Raw genomic sequence first — 22,464 nt, 5'->3', positions numbered from 1 at the left:
GAGGATCCAGTAATTTACACCAGGAAGAGGCAGGGAGTAAGGAGGGAGAAGTGCAGGGGGAAGTGATGCCTTAGAAGATGTAATTTCAAAGAGGGACTGCTGAGAAATTAAGTAACAGGAGGAGAGTTTTCACCCAGTAGAAATATAGAATTTGTTTGTGTGGGTCAACAGCATGGGAAAAATAAGATAAGAGTGCCCTGAATAGTGGACAAGGAAAAGGAGGTGCAGACAAAATGTAGTGTAACTCTTTCAAGACTGGCTATGAAGGACCAATAGATTTAGGTGACACATGTGTTTAAAAATTATTTCTTCTTTATACATTAGTATTGTCTTTCCCCAAAATGTATTTAAATATTCAAAAAAGCATGAAAGATAAACACAGAAAAGTCTATGACAGTGTTTAAACATAAAGAAAAGTTGAAAGGAAAGTACAATAAGTAGCTATTTTCCCCTCTAACTGTAAATATTTTGATGTATTTGCTTTGACTTTAAAGACATACATACATATATGCATAGATATTTTGCCCAATAGTTGGAAAGTAAAAGACATAAAAGGACACTTCATTCTAAATGATTATGTCTTTATATCTTAAGAACAGAGAAATTTTTCTATATAACCAAAATGTCATTAACACAGCTAAGAAAATTACAAAAAAATTCTGATAATTTCTAAAATCCAATTCATATTCAAATTTCCTCCAATTGCTTCTGAAAGCACTTTTAAAAATGGTATTTCAAATCAAGACCCAGGCAAGGTGTATGCATTGACTTTGATTATTATTTTTCTTCAGTCTCTTTTTACCTAGAGCATTTTCTTCATCTCTGGTGAGTATGTGGCACATTGACTTTTTGAAAAATTCAACAAGACAGGTTTGTAAAATTGCCCCACATTCTAAATTCGTGTGATTGTTTCTTAATGATATATATTTTTTCGGTTCTTCTATCCCTGGGATTTTTAAGCTATAGTTAAATACATCACTATAGTCCTGTATATATTATAGTACATGATATATGCATATGTATATGTTTAATGCATAGTATCCAATGGCAAATCATATCAGGTTATCTTGCATTAATCATATTAAATTGGGTTACTAGATAATCTAACCAGATTCCTCCTTTGTAAAGGTATGTCCTTACCCTTGCAATTAGCAAAAGTCTTTGGGATGATATTTTAGCACCATGTAACTATCTTTGTTCCTAATAAATCTTTCACCCAGTAGTTTTGGTTTCCATTGGTAAGCCTTGCTCAAATCCGTTATTTTAAAGTGGTTGATATTCTAACTGCAAATGGTGATTCTTCTAATTCGGACATTTCTTCAAATTTATTAGCTAGCTTTCATCTGCAAAGAAAAGTTTAAGGAAGACCTTTTGTTGAAGATATTAAAAGTTTGGCCCTGGCTGGTGTAGCTCAGTGGATTGAGCATGGGCCTGTGAACCAGACGATCATGGTTCGATTCCCAGTCAGGGCACATGCCTGAGTTGCAGGCAAACTCCCAGCAGGGGATGCATAAGAAGCAACCATACATTGATGTTTCTCTTCCTCTCTCCTTCCCTTCCCTTCTAAAGATAAATAAATAAAATATTAAAAAAATAAAAGTTTGAATGCCAATAAACAATATGTAGTATAAGGTGGATGTAGATAATTTAGAAGAGGACTGTGAGAGTCCAAAGGAACAAATTTTTGAGGATGTTACAAGAAAAAGAATGGATACTAAATAATTGTCCAACCACTATGCTGCATACCAGAATCAGATATAAAATTTAAAAAACTAAATAAATTGTAAAAAACAAAAAAAAAGAATCAAGAGCACATGCAATTTGATCGATGTTTGGGGAAATGCCTCCTTCATGTGATGGAAGGTAGAGGGAAAGATATAAGGGCTTCCAGGAGTAGATGTAAAAAGGTGAGAAAGTAATTTCTAAGAGAAAAAGTGTACAGTTACAGGCCTATCTCAGAAAACAAGAAAAATCTCAAATTAACAATCTAAAAAAAAAACCAATCTAACTTTACACTTAAAGGAACTTTAAAAAGAACAGCAAACAAAACCTAAGGTGAGTAGAAGAAAGGAAAAAATAAAGATCAGAGCAGAAATAAATAAAATAAATCTAAAAAAATACAAAAGATTAAAGAAACCAAGAGCTTGTTCTTTGAAGAGATAAACAAGACTGACAAACATTTAACCAAATTCATCAAGAATAAAAGAGAGAGGACCCAAATAAATACAGTCAGAAATAAGAGAGGAAAGGAAACAAATGACACTAAAGAAATACAAAGAATTATAAGAAAATATTGCAAACAACTATATGCCAACAAATTGAACAATCTGTATGAAATGGACAAATTTCTAGAAACATACAATCTTCCAAAACTGAATCAAGAAGAATCAGAGAATCTGAATGGATATATCACTAGTGAAATCAAAACAGTAGTCAAAAAAACCTCAACAAACAAAAGTCCTGGACCAAATGACTTTACAGGCGAATTTCACCAAAAACTCAAAGAAGAAATAACAACTATTCTTCTTGAACTATTCAAAAAAATTCAAGAGGAGGGAAGACTTCTAAGCTCATTTTATGAGGCCAGCATTACCTTAATTCCAAAACTAGATACCCTATAAAGACATTAAACTATAGGCCAATATCCTTGATGAACATAGATAATAAAAATCCTCAAAAAATATTAAAAACCAGATCCAGCAATACATTTAAAAGATCATACATAAGGTTGGTACAATATCCAAAGATCAATAACTATGATAAACCACATAAATAAAATGAAGAATTAAAATCACATGATCAGCCTGGCTGGTGTAGCTCAGTGGATGAGCTCGAGCCTGTGATCCACATGATCCTGGTTCGATTCCCAGTCAGGGCACATGCCTGGGTTGCAGGCCAGTTCCCAGTAGGGGACTCATGAGAGGCAACCATACATTGCTATTTCTCTCCTTCCCTTCACCTCTAAAGATAAATAAATAAAATTAAAAAAATAGCTGTTAAAAAAAATCACATGATCAGCTATGGCTGGGTGTTTCAGTTGGTTGAAGTGTTTTCCCCTGTACCAGAAGGTTGTAGGTTCAATCCCCTGTCAGGGCACATGCCTAGGTTGCGGGTTTCATCCCTGGTCAGGGAAAATGCAGAGGGAAGCTGATCCGTCAGTGTTGCTTTCTAAGTGTTCCCCTGCCTCTCTTTCTCTCTCTTCCTCTCTCTCTCCCCCTTCATCTCTGTCTAAAATCAGTAAAACATATCCTCAGGTGAGGATTTTTTAATAACTCATTTTAGAAGATTTTATTTATTTATTTTTAGAGGGGAAGGGAAGGAGAGAGGGAGAGAAATATCAATGTATGATTGCCTTTCATGCATCCCCTGCTGGGAACTGGCCTACAACCCAGGCATGTGCCCTGACTGGGAATCGAAGCTCTGTTGTCTGGTTTACAGACCCATGCTCAATCCACTGAGCTACGCCAACCAGGGCCAGGTGAAGATTTTAAAATTATTTTTAAAAATGTATGACCATATCAATAGATGCAGAAAAAGCATTTGATAAAATTTCACACCCATTTATGATAAAATTCAGCAAAGTGGGATTAAAGGGATCATAACTCAACATAATAAAGGTCATATATGACAACCCAGAGCCAACATCATACTCAATGGGCAAAAACAAAAAGTGTTTCTTTTAAGATCATGAATAAGACAGGGATGTTCACTTTCCCTGATCTTTTCAATATAGTAATGAGAGTCTTAGCCACCACAGTCATAGAAGAAGAGATACAAGACTTCCAAATTGGAAAGGAAAAAGTAAAACTGTCATTAAACACAGATGCCATGATATTGTACATAGAAAACACTAAAGACTCCACCAAAAACCTAGTAGCTCAAATAATGAATTTGGCAAAGTAGCAGGGTGCAAAACTAATATTCAGAAATTGGTGGCCTTTCTATACACCAGTAATGAACTATCAGAAGGAGAAAGTAAGAAAACAGTCCTATTTACTACTGCAAAAACAACAAAAAATTAGGTACCTAGGAATAAATTTAACCAAGGAGGTCAAGTCCCATCCTTGGAAAACTACAGGCCATTGAAAAAGAAATTGAGCCCTGGCTGGTGTAGCTCAGTGGATTGAGCGTGGGCCTGTGAACCACATATGATCGCGGTTCGATTCCCAGTTGGGGCACATGCCTGGGTTGCAGGCCAGTTCCCAGTTCCCGGCAGGGGACACACGAGAGGCAACCATACATTGATGTTTCTCTCTCTGTCTCCTTCCCTTCCCCTCTAAGATAAATGAATAAAATCTTTAAAAAAAAAAGAAAAGAAAAGAAATTGAGACTTCTGGCCAAGATGGAGGCATAGGTGGAAACACTGTGCCTCCTCCCACAACTAAATTTAAAGACAGCTAAATTTTAGAAACAAAAACGCAGCCAAAACAGTGAAAATTGAACTGTGCGGAAGTCTGCAACAACAAACCACTCAGCCAGACCAGTAAGAGGGGCGGAGTCAGCGGTGGAATGGGGTTGGGCTGGAAAGATTGTTTCTTCCGACCAACCCAGGAACGGAGGTGGAGGTGGTTGGTGAATCCCAGGTGTGGGGTGGCGACGGGCGGACCCAGTGAGGGCACAGGCTGGCTGGCTGACTACAGTCACACATTTGCGCACAGATAAACCAAGCAAAGAAGCGAACAGTGAGACAGACCATTCAGGTTAGGGCCTCAGCGATGGAAATTAGAGCCTGAAAGCACCAACTTGAAAGACTTCCTCGGGGTCGAAGGATGGGAAGAGGCTCCCAGGCTCACAGAGAGTTTGTTGGAGAGACCGACAGGGTCCTGGAGAGTACATGGGCCCACACACTAGGGAACCAGCACCAGAGGGTCCCAATTTGCTTGTGGGAAGCCACAGAGGGGACAGAACTCTGAGAGAGAACGGAGCGGAGCAAAGCACCATTTTTTTCTCTCTGACCCCACCCCCACATATAGCATCACAACGCAGCAACTGGGTCTCCCGGCCCTGGTGAACACCTAAGGCTCCACCCCTAATACCTAACAGGTGCAAACAGACTAAACATTTTGACTCAAGAACAGCTCAAAGCCCCAGAGCCTATAATTCTAAGTGACCAAGAAATAGCTAGCCTTTCAGATGCACAGTTCAAAAGTACTGGTAATCAGGATGCTCACAGAATTGGTTGAGTTTAGCCACAAATTAGAGGAACATATGAAGGCTAAACTGATTGAAATGAAGGGAAATGCACAGGAAACCAATAGTGATGGAAAGGAAACTGGGACTCAAATCAAGGGAGTGGACAGAAGGAAGGAATAAATGCCCAAACAGAAAAATTCAAAGTAACAAGAATTCAAAAAAATGAGGAGAGGCATAGGAACCTCCAGGACATCTTTAAACGTTCCAACATCTGAATTATAGGGGTACCAGAAGGGGAGGAGGAACAGACACAAGTGGAAAACTTATTTAAACAAATAATAAAGGAGAAGTTCCCCAGTCTGGCAAAGGAAATAGACTTCCAGGAAATCCTGGAAGCTCAGACAGTCCCAAAGAAGTTGGACCCAAGAAGGAACACATCAAGGCACATCATAACTACATTAGCCAAGATTAAAATGAAGGAGAGAATCCTAGAAGCAGCAAGAGATAAGGGGACAGTCCCCTACAAAGGACTTCCCACCAGACTGTCAGTGGATTTCTCAAAAGAGACCTTACAGGCAAGAAGGGGCTGGAAAGGAGTATTCCAAGTCATGAAGTCCAAAGACCTATGGCCAAGATTTCTCTATCCAGCAAAGCTTTCATTTAGAATGGAAGAGCAGAGAAAGTGCTTCTCAGATAAGGTCAAATTCAAGGAGTTCATCATCACCAAGCCCTTATTATATGAAATGTTAAAGGGACTTATCTAAGAAAAAGAAGATAAAAAATATTAACAGTGAAAGGACAGAAAACTCACAGTTATTAATAGCCACACCTAAAAGAAAAGCAAACTAAGAGGACAGCTAGATTGGGAGTGGAACCATAGAAATGGAGAACACAAGGAGGGTTAGCAACAGGGGAGTGGGAGGAGGAGAAGGGGGAAGAAGGTACAGAGACTAAGTAGCATAGATGCTAGGTAGAAAATAGGGGGAGGGCAGGAATACTATGGGAAATACAGAATGTAAAGAACTTGTGATACATGGACATGAACAAAAGGGGAGAATGGTGGGGGACGGGTGTGCAGGGTGGAGGGGAGTGGAGGGGGGAATGGGACAACTGTAATGGCATAATCAATAAAATATTTTTTTAAATGTTAAAAAAAGGAACAGAAAAAAAAAAGAGAAAGTGACTCTGTTATGATTAGAAGATAGCAGCTTAGAAATCTGGAGGCCAGAGGGCCTCAGGGGCTTGAGAAACTGAGAACAGTCTAAGTGGAAGCCAGATTCTGGTAGAGAGATGCATGGGACAGAACTAAAGCCAGTGAGCAGCCTGACTCTGGGAGAGAACCAGCACCAGGATGCAGCAGTATTTGGGCGGCCACTGGATTGGAACAGTGGCCAGACTTCCAGGAACCAGCCCTCAGGCCATGACTCTCTCTGCCCAGCAATATTGGATGGAGCCAGTTTGAGCCACACAGTTGGCACAGTGCCAGCTTTATGGGCTTCAGTCATCTTTCAGGAGCCCCAGAACCCCTACCCTCACCCTATCCCGTTGCAATCTTCTGCAATGGACAGAGCTGCTAGAAAGTCCCGCCCTCTGCTCCTTAGATGATAGAAGACTTGATGCCTATTTATTTCCTCCTTTTCATAGGCATCCTCTTTATTCCAGCCTATCTTTGCTCCTGCTGCTCCTCTCCACCCAAATGCTTTCTTTGGCCCTATCTACCAACCTGAGGCTATATGGAGTGGAAGAGACATCCAGGTTTGAGTCTCGGCTCAACACTTAACAGTGAGGATTGGGGAAATTAACTTCTTTGAGCTTCAGTTTCCCCTTGGTAAACAGGGAGAACAGAACTTCCATCACAGGATTCTGTGAGGAATCAGATGAGACAATGTACATACAGTGTTTATTTAGGAAGTATATTCATGTTGGTTCTTTTTCTCTGATCCACTCTCCAAGGCACAGTTCAGTTCAAGTTCAATCTTTGCAATACCTTTACTGGCTACCTCCAGCCACACACATACTTCTCTTGTCAAACTCCTTTTGAAACTATTATATGTACCAGAGAATTAACCACATTTAAATATTTTATATTCTAATTGAATCATACTGGGTCTTATTATATCACTCTGTAATAGTGGTAGTACAAACTGCACTGTACAAAATTTGTCTCACATACCATAGTATAATGGTTAAGAGTATGAGTTTTAGAATCAGAAAGGGTTAAACTCATGTCTTGGCACTGACAGTCACTTTGAGATCTCAAGCAAGTTCTTTTATATCCCAGAGCTTATTTTTACCCATCTGTAATTTGGGAGTAATAATATTTATCTTACATGTTATCATAAGAAGTAAATAAATTAAAAACTAGGTTTGTATTTTAATTCAGTGATTCAGGGACTGAGATATAGTAAGCATTACTAAGTGGCACATACAGGATGGGGCAAAAGTAGATTTATAGTTGTTTGCTTGTGTGAAATATAATACAATAATTAATAAATAATAGTAGAAGAATGAAATGTGTTTCATGTACTCACAAATGTAAACCTACGTCTCCCCCACCCTGCATATGGTACATTTGCTGTTAAATAATTAAATAAATGTTTAATATATTTTTAAAAAAGAAAAAGAAATTGAGGAAGATACAAATAATTGAAAGCATATAACATGTTCATGGATTGGAAGAATTAACATCATTAAAATGTCCACACTACCCAAAGCAATTTATAGATTATACAAAATTCTTATTAAAATACCAATAGCATATGTTACACAAGTAGTACAAATATTCCAAAAATTTATATGGAACCATAAAAGACCCCAATTAGCCTCAGCAATCTTGAGAAAGAAGAACAAAGTTGGAGAGATCACAATACCTGATATCAAACTATACTACAAGGCAACTATAATCTAAACAGTTTGGTATCAGAATAAGAGCAGACATATACATCAGTGGAACAGAACAGAGAGCCCAGAAAAAAACCCACATCTTTATGGTAATTAATATTTGAAAAGAGGCAAGAACATACAATGGGGCAAAGACAGTCTCTTCACTAAATTGTGTTGGAAAAATTGAACAAATAACATGCAAAAAAAACCCAAAACTAGACCACCAGCTTACACCATTCACAGGAAAAAACTCAAAATGAGTAAAAGACTTAAATACAATATAAGTCACAAAACCATAAAAAGCCTACGAAAAAAACATAGTAAAAACTTCAAACACCTCTCACAGGAGTATTTTTGCTGATATGTCTCCTAGGGCATGGGAAACAAAAGAAACAATAAACAAATGTGGCTACATCAAACCAAAAAACTTTTGCACAGCAAAAGGAAACCATCATCCAAAGAAACATGAAACACTAATTCAAAAGAATACATGGATCTCTGTAGTCATGCAGAATTATTTACAATAGCCAAGATTTGTTATAAGTCCGAGTGTCCATCAATAATTAAGTGAGTAAAAAGTTATGGTACATTTATACAATGGAATGCTACTCAGGCATAAAAAAAGAAGGAACTCTTACCCTTTGCAATACCATGGATGGACCTGGAGAGCATTATGCTAAGTGAAATAAGCCAGTCAGACAAACATAAGTACCATATGACTTCACTTATATGTGGAATCTAATGAACAAAATGAACTAACAAGCAAAATAGATACAGACTCGGAAAGAAAGCAGGCTGACAGCTCTCAGGACAGCCTGAGGGCACGGAGGGATTGAGTGAAAAAGAAAGAAACTCATGGATGCAGACAGTGCTGTATAATGTTGTGTATTAAGACAGTGCTGTGGTGGTTGCGGGGAAGTGGGGGGGGGGGTTATAGAAGGCATAGTAGGGAAGGAATAAATGGTCATGGACAGAGACTTGAGTTGGGGTGGTGAATACACAATGCAATGTACAAATGATGGGTTTTACAATTGTGCCCCTGAAACCTGTGTAATTTTGTTAACCAGTGTCACCCCAATATTCAATAAAAAGGGAAAAATAAATAAAATAAAGTAAATACAATTTTTAAAGGAGGGATAAAACACAGAGAGCCTGTGTTTGATGTGCCATGTGTTTGATATGTAGGAGACACTTCCTTCATGTGACAGGAGAGAGGGGAAGACACAAGGGCTTCAAGGCTTAGATGTGAGAAAGTGAGAGAGTAATTCCACTTATAGCCATATCATAAGGAAATAATAAAAAGGGAGATAAAACATATTCAGGAAGATGAAGATACCCATTGTGGTAATAAGAAAAAAATTATTTTACATAAGAATAACAAAGAAACAGGAGTTAAACATAGCAAAGGTTATTACATTCTCACTCTATGGAAAATTATGTCATTAGAAATGATAAGAAAACCTATAAAATATAGGAACCCAAGTTAAAAAATCATTTCCTCTTGAAGTTTTCTGAGGACATTCTAAGTGTAACAACACAGCTGCAACTACAAAGCCTGAGTTTTCTGTGTAAGTCCACCTTTTAGAAATGTCTTAAATAATAGACATAAAACCTAGCTCCTGTAAATTTATGTCTTCAATTTGATTCCTCCTACTGAGAATGACAAATAGAATTAATTAAACTAGTTATTTTTTCAATCATTAAGCATAAACTAGTATTCACAAGAAGAGTAGTTATTTTAAGGGCTACTTATATTTGAATATACTAGTCACAGGAGAATAATAAAACTTTGAAGCATGCCAGCAGGCCCAATAAATAAATCTTATATGATTTTTAAAAAGACCTACAATCAAGAGACATGGGTACCTTGGGAGGCCTAAACAATCAATATTTTTATATTTTAGACACTATTATTAGTTACTCAAACGATTCTAATTAGTTATCATAAAATATAACTTCAACAATGATCAGGCAAGAAAAAGAGCAAACTTCTTTATAAGATCAATTAAAAGCAGTCCTAAATCAGTTGTTCATGTAATGACAGATGTAAAAATAACTTGCCAAGTACCTCAGCTTTTACTACAACCATGCCACATATTAGTAGCATACAAGGACAAGCATTCATTCTGCACAGATGCTGAATGGCAGAAGCTGCACAGTATATCCTTCTAGGGAACAAGCTGGGAGACTTAGAAATGCTGCTGCCTGGATTTCTCCCAGAGAAACTGACTTAATGAGTCTCAAAGCAGCCTGGGAGGATCTGACTAAAGCTGCCCATGTCAGCTGTGTCTGGGTATGTGGGTGGTGCCAAATTATATAAAGACCTGGTTCTGCTTCAAGTGAGTTATGTTTTCTTTACTGACTCCATGTGGGTATCTCCAAATATCAAAATGCTTGCTGTCAGAGAAACATAACATTTGAGATTGCTTGAATTTATCTTTTCATTCCCAGACATTTTAGGACATTTTGGATGACATATCTACCATTACACACTAAGCATTTTTCAAGTAACCCTTTTTCTTACTGAGGTATTCTAAGTCAGTAAGAAGATGCACTAAAATTTTATCAAACCTGCCCTGGCCAGGTGTCTCTGCTGGAGCTTCATCCCATACACCAAAGGGCTGCAGGTTCCATTTCTGGTCAGGACACATACCTAGGTCCAGGCAAATATGGGAGGCAACCGATTCATGTTTCTTTCTCATATCAATGTTTCTCTCTCTCTCTCTCTAAAACCAATAAATATATCCTCAGATGAACATTAAAAAACTTTTTTCATCAAACATGTTACACACACACACACACACACACACATTCCAGCTTAAATGGCATTTATACACTCTTTTATTATTTTTTTCTTCTTAACCCCCTACTATAATAATAGAAAAGAAAAAAATTAATAAACAAAGAGAACCGGATCAGGGTCTACAGAGAAGAAATAGTAGATTTTAAAAGGATGGTAAGCAGTAGGAGTGTTCATGAGCAGCAAAATGAAGAAATGTCTGCAGAGGGACACACCAACTCCGTCAAATCTGATTGACCTCCACAGCACCCCAGGGAGGCCGCCTTACCCTCTGAACTTAGGAGTGAGCTGCAGGGCAACAAACAGGGAGGCTAAACAAAAGTTTGTATAGAGAGTGCTTAGTCCGTCAAGACTGGCCATGCAGCTGGGGGATCCCCACCTCCCTACTCCTGTGAGAGACAGACAGAAGTTCATGCTCTGGAGAAACCAAACCCAGAGATTCCCTGGACACAAGGACCAGATGCTGAAGAGGACAAGAACCAAGTGACAGAACAAAAATAGAGCAACAAAGTAAAAATCTGAAAATAGGAGAGACCCCTTGAACACAGTTAGCTTTCAAAGGTGCAGACAGATGCCCCCCTCAAAATTCTTTTAATCAGAATGGCTAGATGTATTAAAACATTGTATTAAAATGGCTTCATGTATTAAAACATTGACAGGTAAACCTATAAATTTGCAATAAGTTAAACACACAAAGAACAAAAGTCTTGACACAGAACCAGGGCTGGAAGGACTTAGGCAGGAAACTGATATTTAGGTTGCTCAGTAAAATCAGTTTTAAAGTTTAAAGTTTTAAATCATGCACATCTATTTTTGATAGAAGTAAAACTACTTCAAACACAAAAATCAAACATGCAAGGGCTTAGAAATCTTTAAATGGCATTTTGAAAAATGAAATGGGTTATTGTGTTTAATATCATTCCAGAAAAATTCAATAGAAAGTGACGCAAATGCATTGCTTCTTGAACTGGTACTATAAAAAAATCACAAGAGATCATTATTTAACATACTTTGTACATTTAAGTACATTTTCATCTTAAATAAATATGTTTAAAGGTATATTATAAATTTTAATTATAATAAGAAATGGTGATAATAATCCTGAGATGAGATTTCTTTAGGAAGTATGTAAGAAACTCCCCCTTTTAAAAAAATATATTTTATTGATTATGCCATTACAGTTGTCCCGTTTCCACCTTCATTCCCCTCCACCCTGCACAACCCCTCCCCCCATTCCCCCCTTTAGTTCATGTCCATGTGTCACAAATTCTTTAGCTTCTACATTTCCCATACTATTCTTGCCATCCCCCCTGTCTGTTTTCTATCTACCATCTATGCTACTTATTCTCTGTACCTTCTCCCCCCTTCTTCTCTTCCCACTCCCCTGTTGCTAACCCTCCAAGTGATCTTCATTTCTATGGTTCTGCTCCTGATCTAGCTGTCCTCTTAGTTTGCTGTTGTTTTAGGTGTGGTTGTTAATAACTGTGAGTTTGCTGTCCTTTCGCTGTTCATATGTTTTATCTTCCTTTTCTTAGATAAGTCCCTTTAACATGTCATATAATAAGGGCTTGGTGATGATGAACTCCTTGAATTTGACCTTATTTGAGAAGCGCTTTATCTCCCCTTCCATTCTAAATGAAAGCTTTGCTGGATAGAGCAATCTTGGATGTAGGTCTTTGCATTTCATGACTTGGAATACTTCTTTCCAGTCCCTTCTTGCCTGTAAGGTCTCTTTTGAGAAATCCACTGACAGTCTGATAGGAAGTCCTTTGTAGGGGACTGTCCCCTTATCTCTTGCTGCTTCTAGAATTCCCTCCTTCATTTTAATCTTGGCTAATGTAATTATGATGTGCCATGGTGTGTTCCTCCTTGGGTCCAACTTCTTTGTCTGAGCTTTCTGGACTTCTTGGAAGCCTATTTCCTTTGCCAGACTAGGGAAATTCTCCTTTATTATTGGTTCAAGTAAGTTTTCCACTTGTTGCTGTTGGTCTTCCCCTTCTGGTACTCCTGTAATTCGCATGTTGGAACATTTAAAGATGTCCTGGAGGTTCCTAAGCCTCTCCTTATTTTTTTGAACTCTTATTTCTTCATTCTTTTCTGTTTGGTGATTTCTTTCTTCATTCTGGCCCACTCCATTGATTTTAGTCTCAGATTTGTTTCCATCATTGTTGGTTCCCTGTGCATTTGGCTTCATTTCACTCAGTGCAGCCTTCATTTTTTCATCTAATTTGCCACTAAAATCAACCAGTTCAGTGAGCACCCTGATCACCAGTATTTTGAACTGTGCATCTGATAGGTTGGCTATCTCTTGGTCACTTAGAAGTATTGGCTCTGGGACTTTGAGCTGTTCTTCTGCTTGAGCCGTAAAGTTTTGGTCTGTTCGGGCCTGTTATGCATGAGGGATGGAGCCTTAGGTGTTCACCAGGGTGGAGCAACCCAGTCTCTGGGTTGCGATGCTGTCTATGGGGGCAGGGTCAGAGAGGGAACAATGGGGCTTGCTCCACTCTCTGTCAGATTTCAGTTTCTTCTGCGAGGAGGGAAAGCTTAGGTGTTCACCAGGGCTGGGCAACCCAGTTGCTGGGTTGTGACTGTGGGTGGGGTCAGAGAAGGAGAAATGGTACTTTTTCCACTCTCTCTCAGATTTTGGTCCCTTCTGCTGCTTCCCACAAGGAAATTGGGCCCTTCTGGTTCTGGTTCCCAGGTGAGTGGGCTTGTGTACGTTCTTGGACCCTGTGGGTCTCTCCAACAAACTCTCCTGTGAGGCTAAGCCTCTCCTGGCACCTCAACCCCCGAAAGTTTTTCCAATCGGTGCTTTTGGGCTTTATTTCCCCCTGGGTTGCATGGTCTGTCTCACTGTTTTTAAACCTGACTGGTTTCTCTGTGCACAAATGTGTGTCCACAGTCAGCCAGCCACCTTTTGGACCTTACTGGGTTTTTGTCCTGCAACTACCTGGGTCGCCAATTACCACCTCCTCCTGCCCGGACTCCTCTCCACCAGCCGCCGACTCCCCCCCTCTTACTGATCTGGATGAACGGTTTGTTGTTGTTGGACTTTGGTACAGTTCAATTTTCTGTCTGTTTTGGTTGTATTTTTGTTCCTAAATCTTTGTTGTCCTTAAATTTGGTGGTGTGAGGAGGTACAGTATTTCTACCTATGCCTCTGTCTTGGCCGGAAGTCCCCCTTTTTTTCTTTTTGAAAATATTTACTATCAGAAAGTGTTGCTAGGGTTAAGCAGTACAGCAAAAAGAGAATTTTTTGTTGTTGTTGACACTATGTCCCCCATTTCCCCCCTTTTGCCCACTTCCACCCAGTCCCCACCCCCTCCCCCTCCCCGGTCTTCACTACACTATTTTCTGTTTCCATGGGCTCTGCATATATGTTCTTTGACCAATCTCTTCCCTTTTAAAAACAATCCCTGTCATTCTCCAGTAAAGAGAACAAATATAAATGTAGCAATAAGAGTGTCAGTTGTATGAGAGGCAGGAGTTACAGATTTCAAAACAACATTTTGTAGGAGATTATGGATAATACCCTCAGTGCTGTTACAGGTGTAAATTCTTATGTCTTTTCTAAAGTGACTGCTTCATTCCTATCACGTATACTGAATAGTATTTTTCTCATAATACACTGCTGTTTAAAACAAAATAATTTGTCAATGGATGAGCCATTTACAATACCTGTTTTGTTGTTACTATTCAGTATTCATAAATGATGTTCCTGGTTTGGGGAACACTAACCATCTCCCCTACACTGCTGACCATACCCAGTTTGACAGTAAAATTCCACCTAGTCTTTTCATGGCATGCAGCACCCTAGTTAGTGCAGTAATTGAGTCATCCTTAGGACACCTCTGGTCATGCAGTCTTTGTCAGAGGATCCAAATTTCACAGACAAATGCAGAGCTGAAAACCCCTGGCAACTGGGATGTGTGCAGGACACCCTTGCAGCCTTTACGAGGAATGTGACCTATTCTTGCTGCCAGTAGGTATTTGAAGAAATCCTATTCTGGCTTGCGGGAAGCATGGAGTTCGTCCATATTAAGAGTTTTTCAGAGATGTTTTTAACTCTTCCCTTTTTTCTGTTTAATTGATGTGATATATTTTCATGTAACTTTATGATATATGGCATATATATCATATGGCATAAATAAGTAAATGTATCTTGCCTTAAATTCAAGGACAATGTTATCCATTGAAAAACATTGTTCTGTAGAAATAGAGGAGCTGTGAACACTATATTCTACATAAATGTTGTTTCCTGGAGCACAGCTTTGTGTGTATGAAGCGTGCAGATTACAATGTATGTGGTGCTTTTGCAGTCCAACCATGAGTCCAGCCAGCTCTGCTTAAGAACTTCTTATTCTTATATAATCTTTAACAATGCCATGCACTTGCAAGACTCTGAGTTAGGGCTGAAGTTTTATTATTAAATCTCATCCTCCCTTTATAGCACATGATATAATAGTAAGTATATATTGCTTGATCCATCAAATACTTCGAAGACATCAATGTCTTTGAATTTATGTGATATGTCTTCATATCTTTTATCTAGTAATTCCAAATTATACTTGGAAACCAGCTTTCTCTCTTCTGGAGCAGGATAAGACAATTCCTAAAGAGGAAACAGATGCTCTAATTAGACACAGTCTTTGCGGGCCTGACCAAATTGATCCATTTCCTTGTATTTTACTTTTTCTGTATATACAGTGGGGACCAAAGTGCCAGACCCAAATCTGGCCAATATAAAACAACTATGTGAAGTGTTCTCTAATCTCTTCTTTAATCTAGATAAATGGGATGATTGCCATCCATAGTGGGATATTGTTCATTGTTATTTTCTCAGCATGTTGCTGAAAAAAGGAGACTTTTCAGTAAGTATGGGAGTTAGGTGGTTAGAGCCTGTGGTGGTCAGCAGTCACACATCATTTTCACAATCAATGAAACTAAAGAAGAAATTTAATTCTTAATCTTGTCCTGTTAAAGACTCCTATTTATTCACTGCTTATTCATTAAAATAACATTTTAGTGAAGGCAGTATTTTAAAAATGTAATAATGCATATACTCTAAAGTGATTGAATTATGGATTCTAATGTTCTCAGGTGATAGAATATTTATTTGTCATATGAAATGTTTCAGCTTTTATTTTAAACGGAGTTTCTCTCTGAGTCTGCATTGCTCAAGAGAAAGCCTAAACATACACATTACATAACTCTACCAAGTTAATAAAAACTAAGTAGACATTTTTAAATATCAGATGTGGTCTAACCAACAATTTACATGGAGACTGCAAGAATTCAACACAGAGTTAAAACCTTTGTAATACAATGATGTAAATAACTCCTAGTTTTTTGCATGGCTATTTGAATATTTATTCTACTTAAGACCTATGACATAAATAGGAAATTTGAGACATACAATCCAGATTTCTACATGTTAATATGAAGACGACCTAGAAATAACAACACAATAGTTTATCCAATAATTTAGAAAACCAGGGTGAAACTGATTTACTGCGTCCTGGATGCCATAGAATGCTAGCACCACACAACAATGTAGACAGCACAATGATATTAGTTTGCACATTTGTCCAGCAGTCCTACTCCAAGACAGCTAGCTCCAAGTCAGTTTGTGGTAGGGATGGCACGGTAGACAGGTGGGTCACCCAGCTCTCCCCATCTGTGTCCAGAGGATGTCAGAGTATAGCAACTGAGTTTATGCAGACAAGTGAGGCTTCAAATCCAGATGATCGCATCTCGCCACTTCACTCTCTGTTGATCATCTTAGATGCCTTAGATGATGTTGCAGTTACTCCAAGCTTAAAACTTTAATTTTTTAAAATTACTGAGAATTCATAAAAGAACTTTTGAGTCATAAAAAAATCAATAAAATGTTTCCAAACCATTTGAGAGCAACTACAATGAATTCTTCTAAAGCCCACTAGCAGAGGACTGTTCAATGCCATGATGTCCATCATTTGAAATGGATTGAAGATGAAAACTATAACTTGAATGACTTACTATTATGGGTCACCCAAGCTAGATGTCTAAATTTACATTTTCTAAACTTACGGCTATGTATTATCCCATTATTCCTAATAACTTTGAGAGCTAAAGAAGCAATTTTCATTCACCAACAGCAGAGAAGGAGTTTTCATGCCTCCATCCAAGAGAGAGTTTCCACTTCTATATATTTTCAAAAAGATATTTTGAAACTAAACAATTTAGAAATTGATTAATGCCCATTAAGAAAAAAAAAACAAAAAACCTGCTGGTGACACTAACATTCTTTCTTATGCTTAACACTGAGCAATAGGAAATAAATAGTTGTAGATGTTCTCATTCCTGTTTTGAATTTATCTCAAAGAAAAAAATGTTTTTTAAAAACCTGTATTTAGTGTTCATAGTCTCAGATGCAAACTGCATTTGGTTGGGCAAACCCAAGTGTCAATACTCCACATAAGGGGAGACAAAATAAAGGAACTTAGGTTGCTGGCAATACTTCCTTGTGTGTGGTACTTCCAGAACCAGGTACTACCAGGTTCACCTGACTACCAGGAGCTGTCTGGGACTAAGGAATAAAGCATATGTAACCCATAGCTCGCAGTGGAAAGAAATCCAGTAGTAGAAATATGAGGGCGTTATCATTGCATCTTCCTGGCTCTCCCTAAGACAAACGGGATGAAGAATACGAGAAAAAAGGGAGGGAAAGAATGAATAGGCATTTATTTTTATCTCACTTGCTCCTCACAGAAATTTATGAGGTTGGGACATAGTACATTTATAAAGTTCTCAGTCTTCAAAAACAATACACAATAAGTTGCAACAAATTTGGCCAAGTTTTAGGAGAGATCCACGGAGACAAAGTGGGGCGAAGGCAATGAAATCCTCCGTATAAAGAAGCGGTAATTTCTAAGCAGGAAGTTTAAGGAGAAGGTTAGCAGGCGCTTGATCCATTTTAGAACGCTACGCGCTGGACAGCTGGTTCCGCAAGGGGGCGCCAAAACCCTCCGCCTGGGCCTATCAGGTTTCAGGCATTTCCTGAGCAGAATGGGCAGCGGCACAGAACCAAAAAGCCCTGGATTATTTTTCAGGTGACAGTAGGAGTAGTTAAGGACAAAGACAAAGAAACAAGGGGCTGGATCAGGATGGAGGATTATCACTAGTTTTACCACTAGTGTAAAGAGTCACAACCAAGCTCCAGCCTCCTCCACCCCATGCCTCCTGTACACACACACACACACACACACACACACACACAACCAGGCTGCCACTAAGAGGCCAGAGCAGCCTCGTCAACTATCCTCCCTCATTTCAGAGAAGTAGGCACCGAACGCACGCGCCTTGCCCCTCTTCTCCAGCTGTCAGAACACTCGGAGAAGAGCTAGGGGAATACGGAGGCTTTTCGCAGCTTGTGCAAAAACACAGTAAGTCACTGCTGAAAACCGAAGAAGCAAGGTGCAGAGGCGATCGAGGAGCCGACAGAGCCGTGGCANACTAAGAGGCCAGAGCAGCCTCGTCAACTATCCTCCCTCATTTCAGAGAAGTAGGCACGGAACGCACACGCCTTGCCCCTCTTCTCCAGCTGTCAGAACACTCGGAGAAGAGCTAGGGGAATACGGAGGCTTTTCGCAGCTTGTGCAAAAACACAGTAAGTCACTGCTGAAAACCGAAGAAGCAAGGTGCAGAGGCGATCGCGGAGCCGACAGAGCCGTGGCATCCCCGGGCCTCACCGGTGACAGCACGGAGGGCTCCACCGAGACTCGGATTGCGCCAAAGACCGGGAGAGAAAAGTTCCAAGCAGGTTCCAAGCCTTTTACCTTTCCCCTGTCAAGTTCGGAGGGTACCCTTTGACATCACAAAGCGATCGAGGCACGTTGTCAGCCTCAATGGTTCTCACACCGAGTGCTCCAGCATCACCCGAAGGGTCTGGCAAATTCAAATTGCGGGCGGAGCCACAGTGCGTCCTATTCAAGAGGTCTGAGACCGATCCCGAGAATCTGGGTCTCTGGCAAGTTTGGGAAGGAGGCGGTGTGGGGTGAAAGATGGTCTGTCAGGGACAGCACCCCGAGCGTCGCAGGACTGGCTGTGCCGAGGTGGGGTGGCAGGGCGCAGGGGACAGTCAGGCGGCGGTGCCGCACCCCAGCAGCCGACGGAGGCTCCTGTGGAAGCTGTGGTCCAGGAAGGCGTAGAGGAAGGGGTTGAGACAGCTGTTGGCATAGCTCAGGCTGGTGACGAAGTAGGAGACCCCGATGACCAGCGGCGTCTGCGGGAGGTCGGTGGTGAGCGCCACCACAGTGCTCAGGTGGTAGGGCGTCCAGCAGAGGAGGCACACGGCCAGGATCGACACCACCAAAAGAGTTACCCATTTCTTAGCGCAGTCCAGGGCCTCGGCGTGACTGTCGAGGCTTAGGGCACGCTGTCTGCACAGCAGGGTAATATAGAGAATGCAGATGGTAGACACCGGGATGGCGAAGCCGAGCACTAGTGTGTAGAGGCGGCTCACCTGCCACCAGGAGGCCTCCGTGTGGGGGAAGACCAGCACTCACTGGCGTCGGCCCTGCTCCTCATCCAGGGCAGCGAAGACCTCGAAGGGCAGCACGACCAGCGCCACAAGCCCCCACACAGCCAGGCTCACCGCGAGCGCGGCACCGTACGTGCGGCCCGCCACCCAGCGCGACTCCACGGTGGCCAGCACCACCAGGTAGCGGTCCGCGCTCACGACAATGAAGAAATAGGGGCTGGAGAAGGTATTGTACTGGTCAATAGCCACGATGAGTTTGCACATGCTCCCTGAAGGGCCACTGCCGCAGCAGAAAATCGGCGATATTAATGGGCAGCACGAGCGGGAAGAGCTCCTTGGCAACGGCCAGGTTGAGGATGAAAAGGCTGGTGACATTCTTTTTGCTGGGCGTCCGCAGCAGCACGTACAGCACCACAGAGTTACCCGTCAGCCCCGCCGCACAGATCACCGCGTAGACCACTGGTACGGCCACGGCCAGCAGCAGCGGCGGCGGTGGTGGCGAGCTCCACGCATTGGCGCAGCCCCCCGATCATGCCGGGGCACGAATTGTTGCAGGGCTCCAGCTCCGAGGACGCGTTGTGCATCTCGGTGAGCGTCGGGGCACAGTCCATTCCGTTTTAAACACCCCCACCCTGCGGGGCTCCAAACCCTTCTCTGGCTCTTTCGGGAAGATGCATTCTTGGCCACACTCTTAGTCCACTGTCGCCCAGGACTTCGGGGTCTGCAAAGCAGAAAAAAAACATAGATTAGGCTCGTCGACGTGTAACTTTAGGTAGAGGGTGCTGGACCCGGCGGCAGGAGGCGGCGCCCCAAACCCGCCCCTTCCCCCCCCCCCATCGTTCTATGCCACCTGTTGAAATCTTATTGTAACCAATTCAATACACGAAACGAAGTGATAGAGAGAAAAGAGTCCTCTATTTTTATAGGAAAAATAGGAAACTACCCCCTGTGTTCCATGACACCCCTGTCAGACCCAGGTCATCCCAGCGAGTGCTGCAACGGCAAGCACGGACTGGTCACTAGCTTCCGTGCTCGCTCCGTAACTGCAAACTCAACCCAAATCTCCACCTCACCTGGCTGGAAGAGAGTTGGCTGTGTCTGGAGCGGCCAGGAGAGGAGGCCACAGGCTGCCTGCGAGGCCCCAGCCCGCAGCGGGCCAGTCTCCCAGCGCAAGTGTCTCCGCGTGTCCAGCGGGTGCGCCTGTAAACTCTTATGTCAAGACTGCGCTCCGCTGACCCGCCGGTCATCCCCACCACCCCACCACCAGTGAAACCGCAATGGAATACAGAAGAACATTACTCAAAAATTACGAAATTCTTTCTACCCTTGTGTAACCTTGTCACATTTGAATTAATGAAACCTCTCCTGTGAAGAATTAAATTTAAGAAAACCAAAGTTAGTGTGCTGTAAAAGGACAATGCAGTTAATGATTCCATTATTTTTTTAAAATTTTATTAAGAGAGGGATCAATTTTGTTGTTCCACTTATCCATTCATTCATTGGTTGATTCTTGTATGTGCGTTGATGGGGATCCAATTGGAAACCGTGGTGCATCAAGATGACCCTTCAGCCAACTGGACTACCCAGCCAGATCCATTCTGTTTTTCAAAGGCAGACAAATGGGCTAGCATAATTTTAAATTCCAAATTGCATTCATACTATATTGCCATACACAAAAGAAAAGTAACTGCAGTTTTAAAATGCAAATTACCTGTTTTCATATGCTCTTGTCTTCGCAAGAGCATATGCAAAATTAGAAGACTATTAGTAACAAATAATGGTAGACAATTTGAGATATTTTATGCTCTCTAAGAACATGTCAAAGTAATAGCTGTATTAACAAAGGCAAACTGCCTCTGACAGCCTTTAGGGATGTTTAATAAAACGTTGCACGTTGCTCAACACACAGCTCTGAACCTCCCTCTAAAGAGAACTAACTACCTTGCACTCTCTGCTGACCTGGGCGCCAACAGTTTCTCAGGGAGCTTTGAGTTCTTACTCTCTGAAGCAGAACTCACATGAGCACCTCACTTTTGTGCACTGAAGGAAATAAACTAAACGTTAGCTCTCTCTAATTCCTATTTTCTTCCTTCACCTTTCCTTTGGGAGAGTTGGCAATTAAATCACAATTCTATCCAGCTTCCCTCTATTTCTTTCCACAAGAGCAGGCAAATGCCCAAATAAAGTGCAGTTTTGGTCCTTGATGATGCATTTTAGAGAAGAGGGCCTGGGAGACTGAGAGACCAGACGGAGCCAGCAGAAGAAGCTTTTAGGGATGGAAATACAAATGCTTTTCCTTTACCCACTTCCACCCAAATCTCTCAGCTAGGAACCACATAAATCTGGCTTCCCTGAAGTTTCATGTTTTGTGTGAAGAAAATGACAGAAAAGTCCTAGGCTACATCCATAAGAAAAAACATGTGACAAAACAACATATAATGTAAAATTAAACAAAAAGAAAAATTGTATGTGACATATATAATAAACACTTAGATACATACACAATTATCTGTGTGCATGTATGTGCATATATATATGCACACACATATAGTTGCCTAATTTTCAAATATTTGGAAATTTTCTAGATTTTAATTAAGACTTCTAACTTAATTACACTGTGGACAGAGAACATAGAATTCATTGGCATTTGTTGAAAAAATGCCCAGTATATGTTTTTCCAATTATTTAATGTATACTTATAAATAATGCTCTAAAATGTTCTATTTTTTAATTTTAGTTGTTATTCAAGTATAGTTTTCTGTCTTTTACTCCCATCCCAGCCCACCCACCTAACCCTTTCCCCTCCCATTTCCACCCCCCCATAGTTATTGTCCATGTGTCTTTTATACTTGTTCCTTAATGCTCTAAAATTTTTGAATGCAGAACTTTACATGTGTCAACTAGCCAAATACATTATTTACTTAAATCTATTACTATTTTTATCTGGTTGTTTTATGAGTTGCTGACAGAGATGCGTTAAAAATGTCAAGTTGGATTCTACAGTTATACCTTTAAGTCTCTCAACTTTACTACTATATAATTTGATACTGTTGTATTACATGCACACAAATGTAATATTGTTATATTTTCCTGTGCAATGGGCAATTGTATCATAAAATATCCTTCT

At 40.6% G+C, this 22,464-nt stretch overlaps 1 protein-coding gene across 1 annotated transcript; it reads right to left on the bottom strand.

Moving 5' to 3' along the window:
* Positions 1-18,935: 18,935 nt before the first annotated feature.
* Positions 18,936-19,921, bottom strand: NPBWR1 (neuropeptides B and W receptor 1). The gene is given in 3 exon segments (XM_037038688.1): positions 18,936-19,602; positions 19,604-19,863; positions 19,865-19,921. Coding segments are annotated over 3 exon segments (984 nt in total).
* Between the last annotated feature and the right edge of the window lie 2,543 nt (positions 19,922-22,464).

The sequence above is a fragment of the Sturnira hondurensis genome, unplaced genomic scaffold (assembly GCF_014824575.4).
Source record: "Sturnira hondurensis isolate 20B ecotype Veracruz unplaced genomic scaffold, ASM1482457v3 Scaffold0024805, whole genome shotgun sequence".
In the NCBI taxonomy this organism is placed as follows: domain Eukaryota; kingdom Metazoa; phylum Chordata; class Mammalia; order Chiroptera; family Phyllostomidae; genus Sturnira; species Sturnira hondurensis.
The sequence above is the reverse complement of the archived record's forward strand: the minus strand, read 5'-3'. Positions and strand labels throughout refer to the sequence as shown.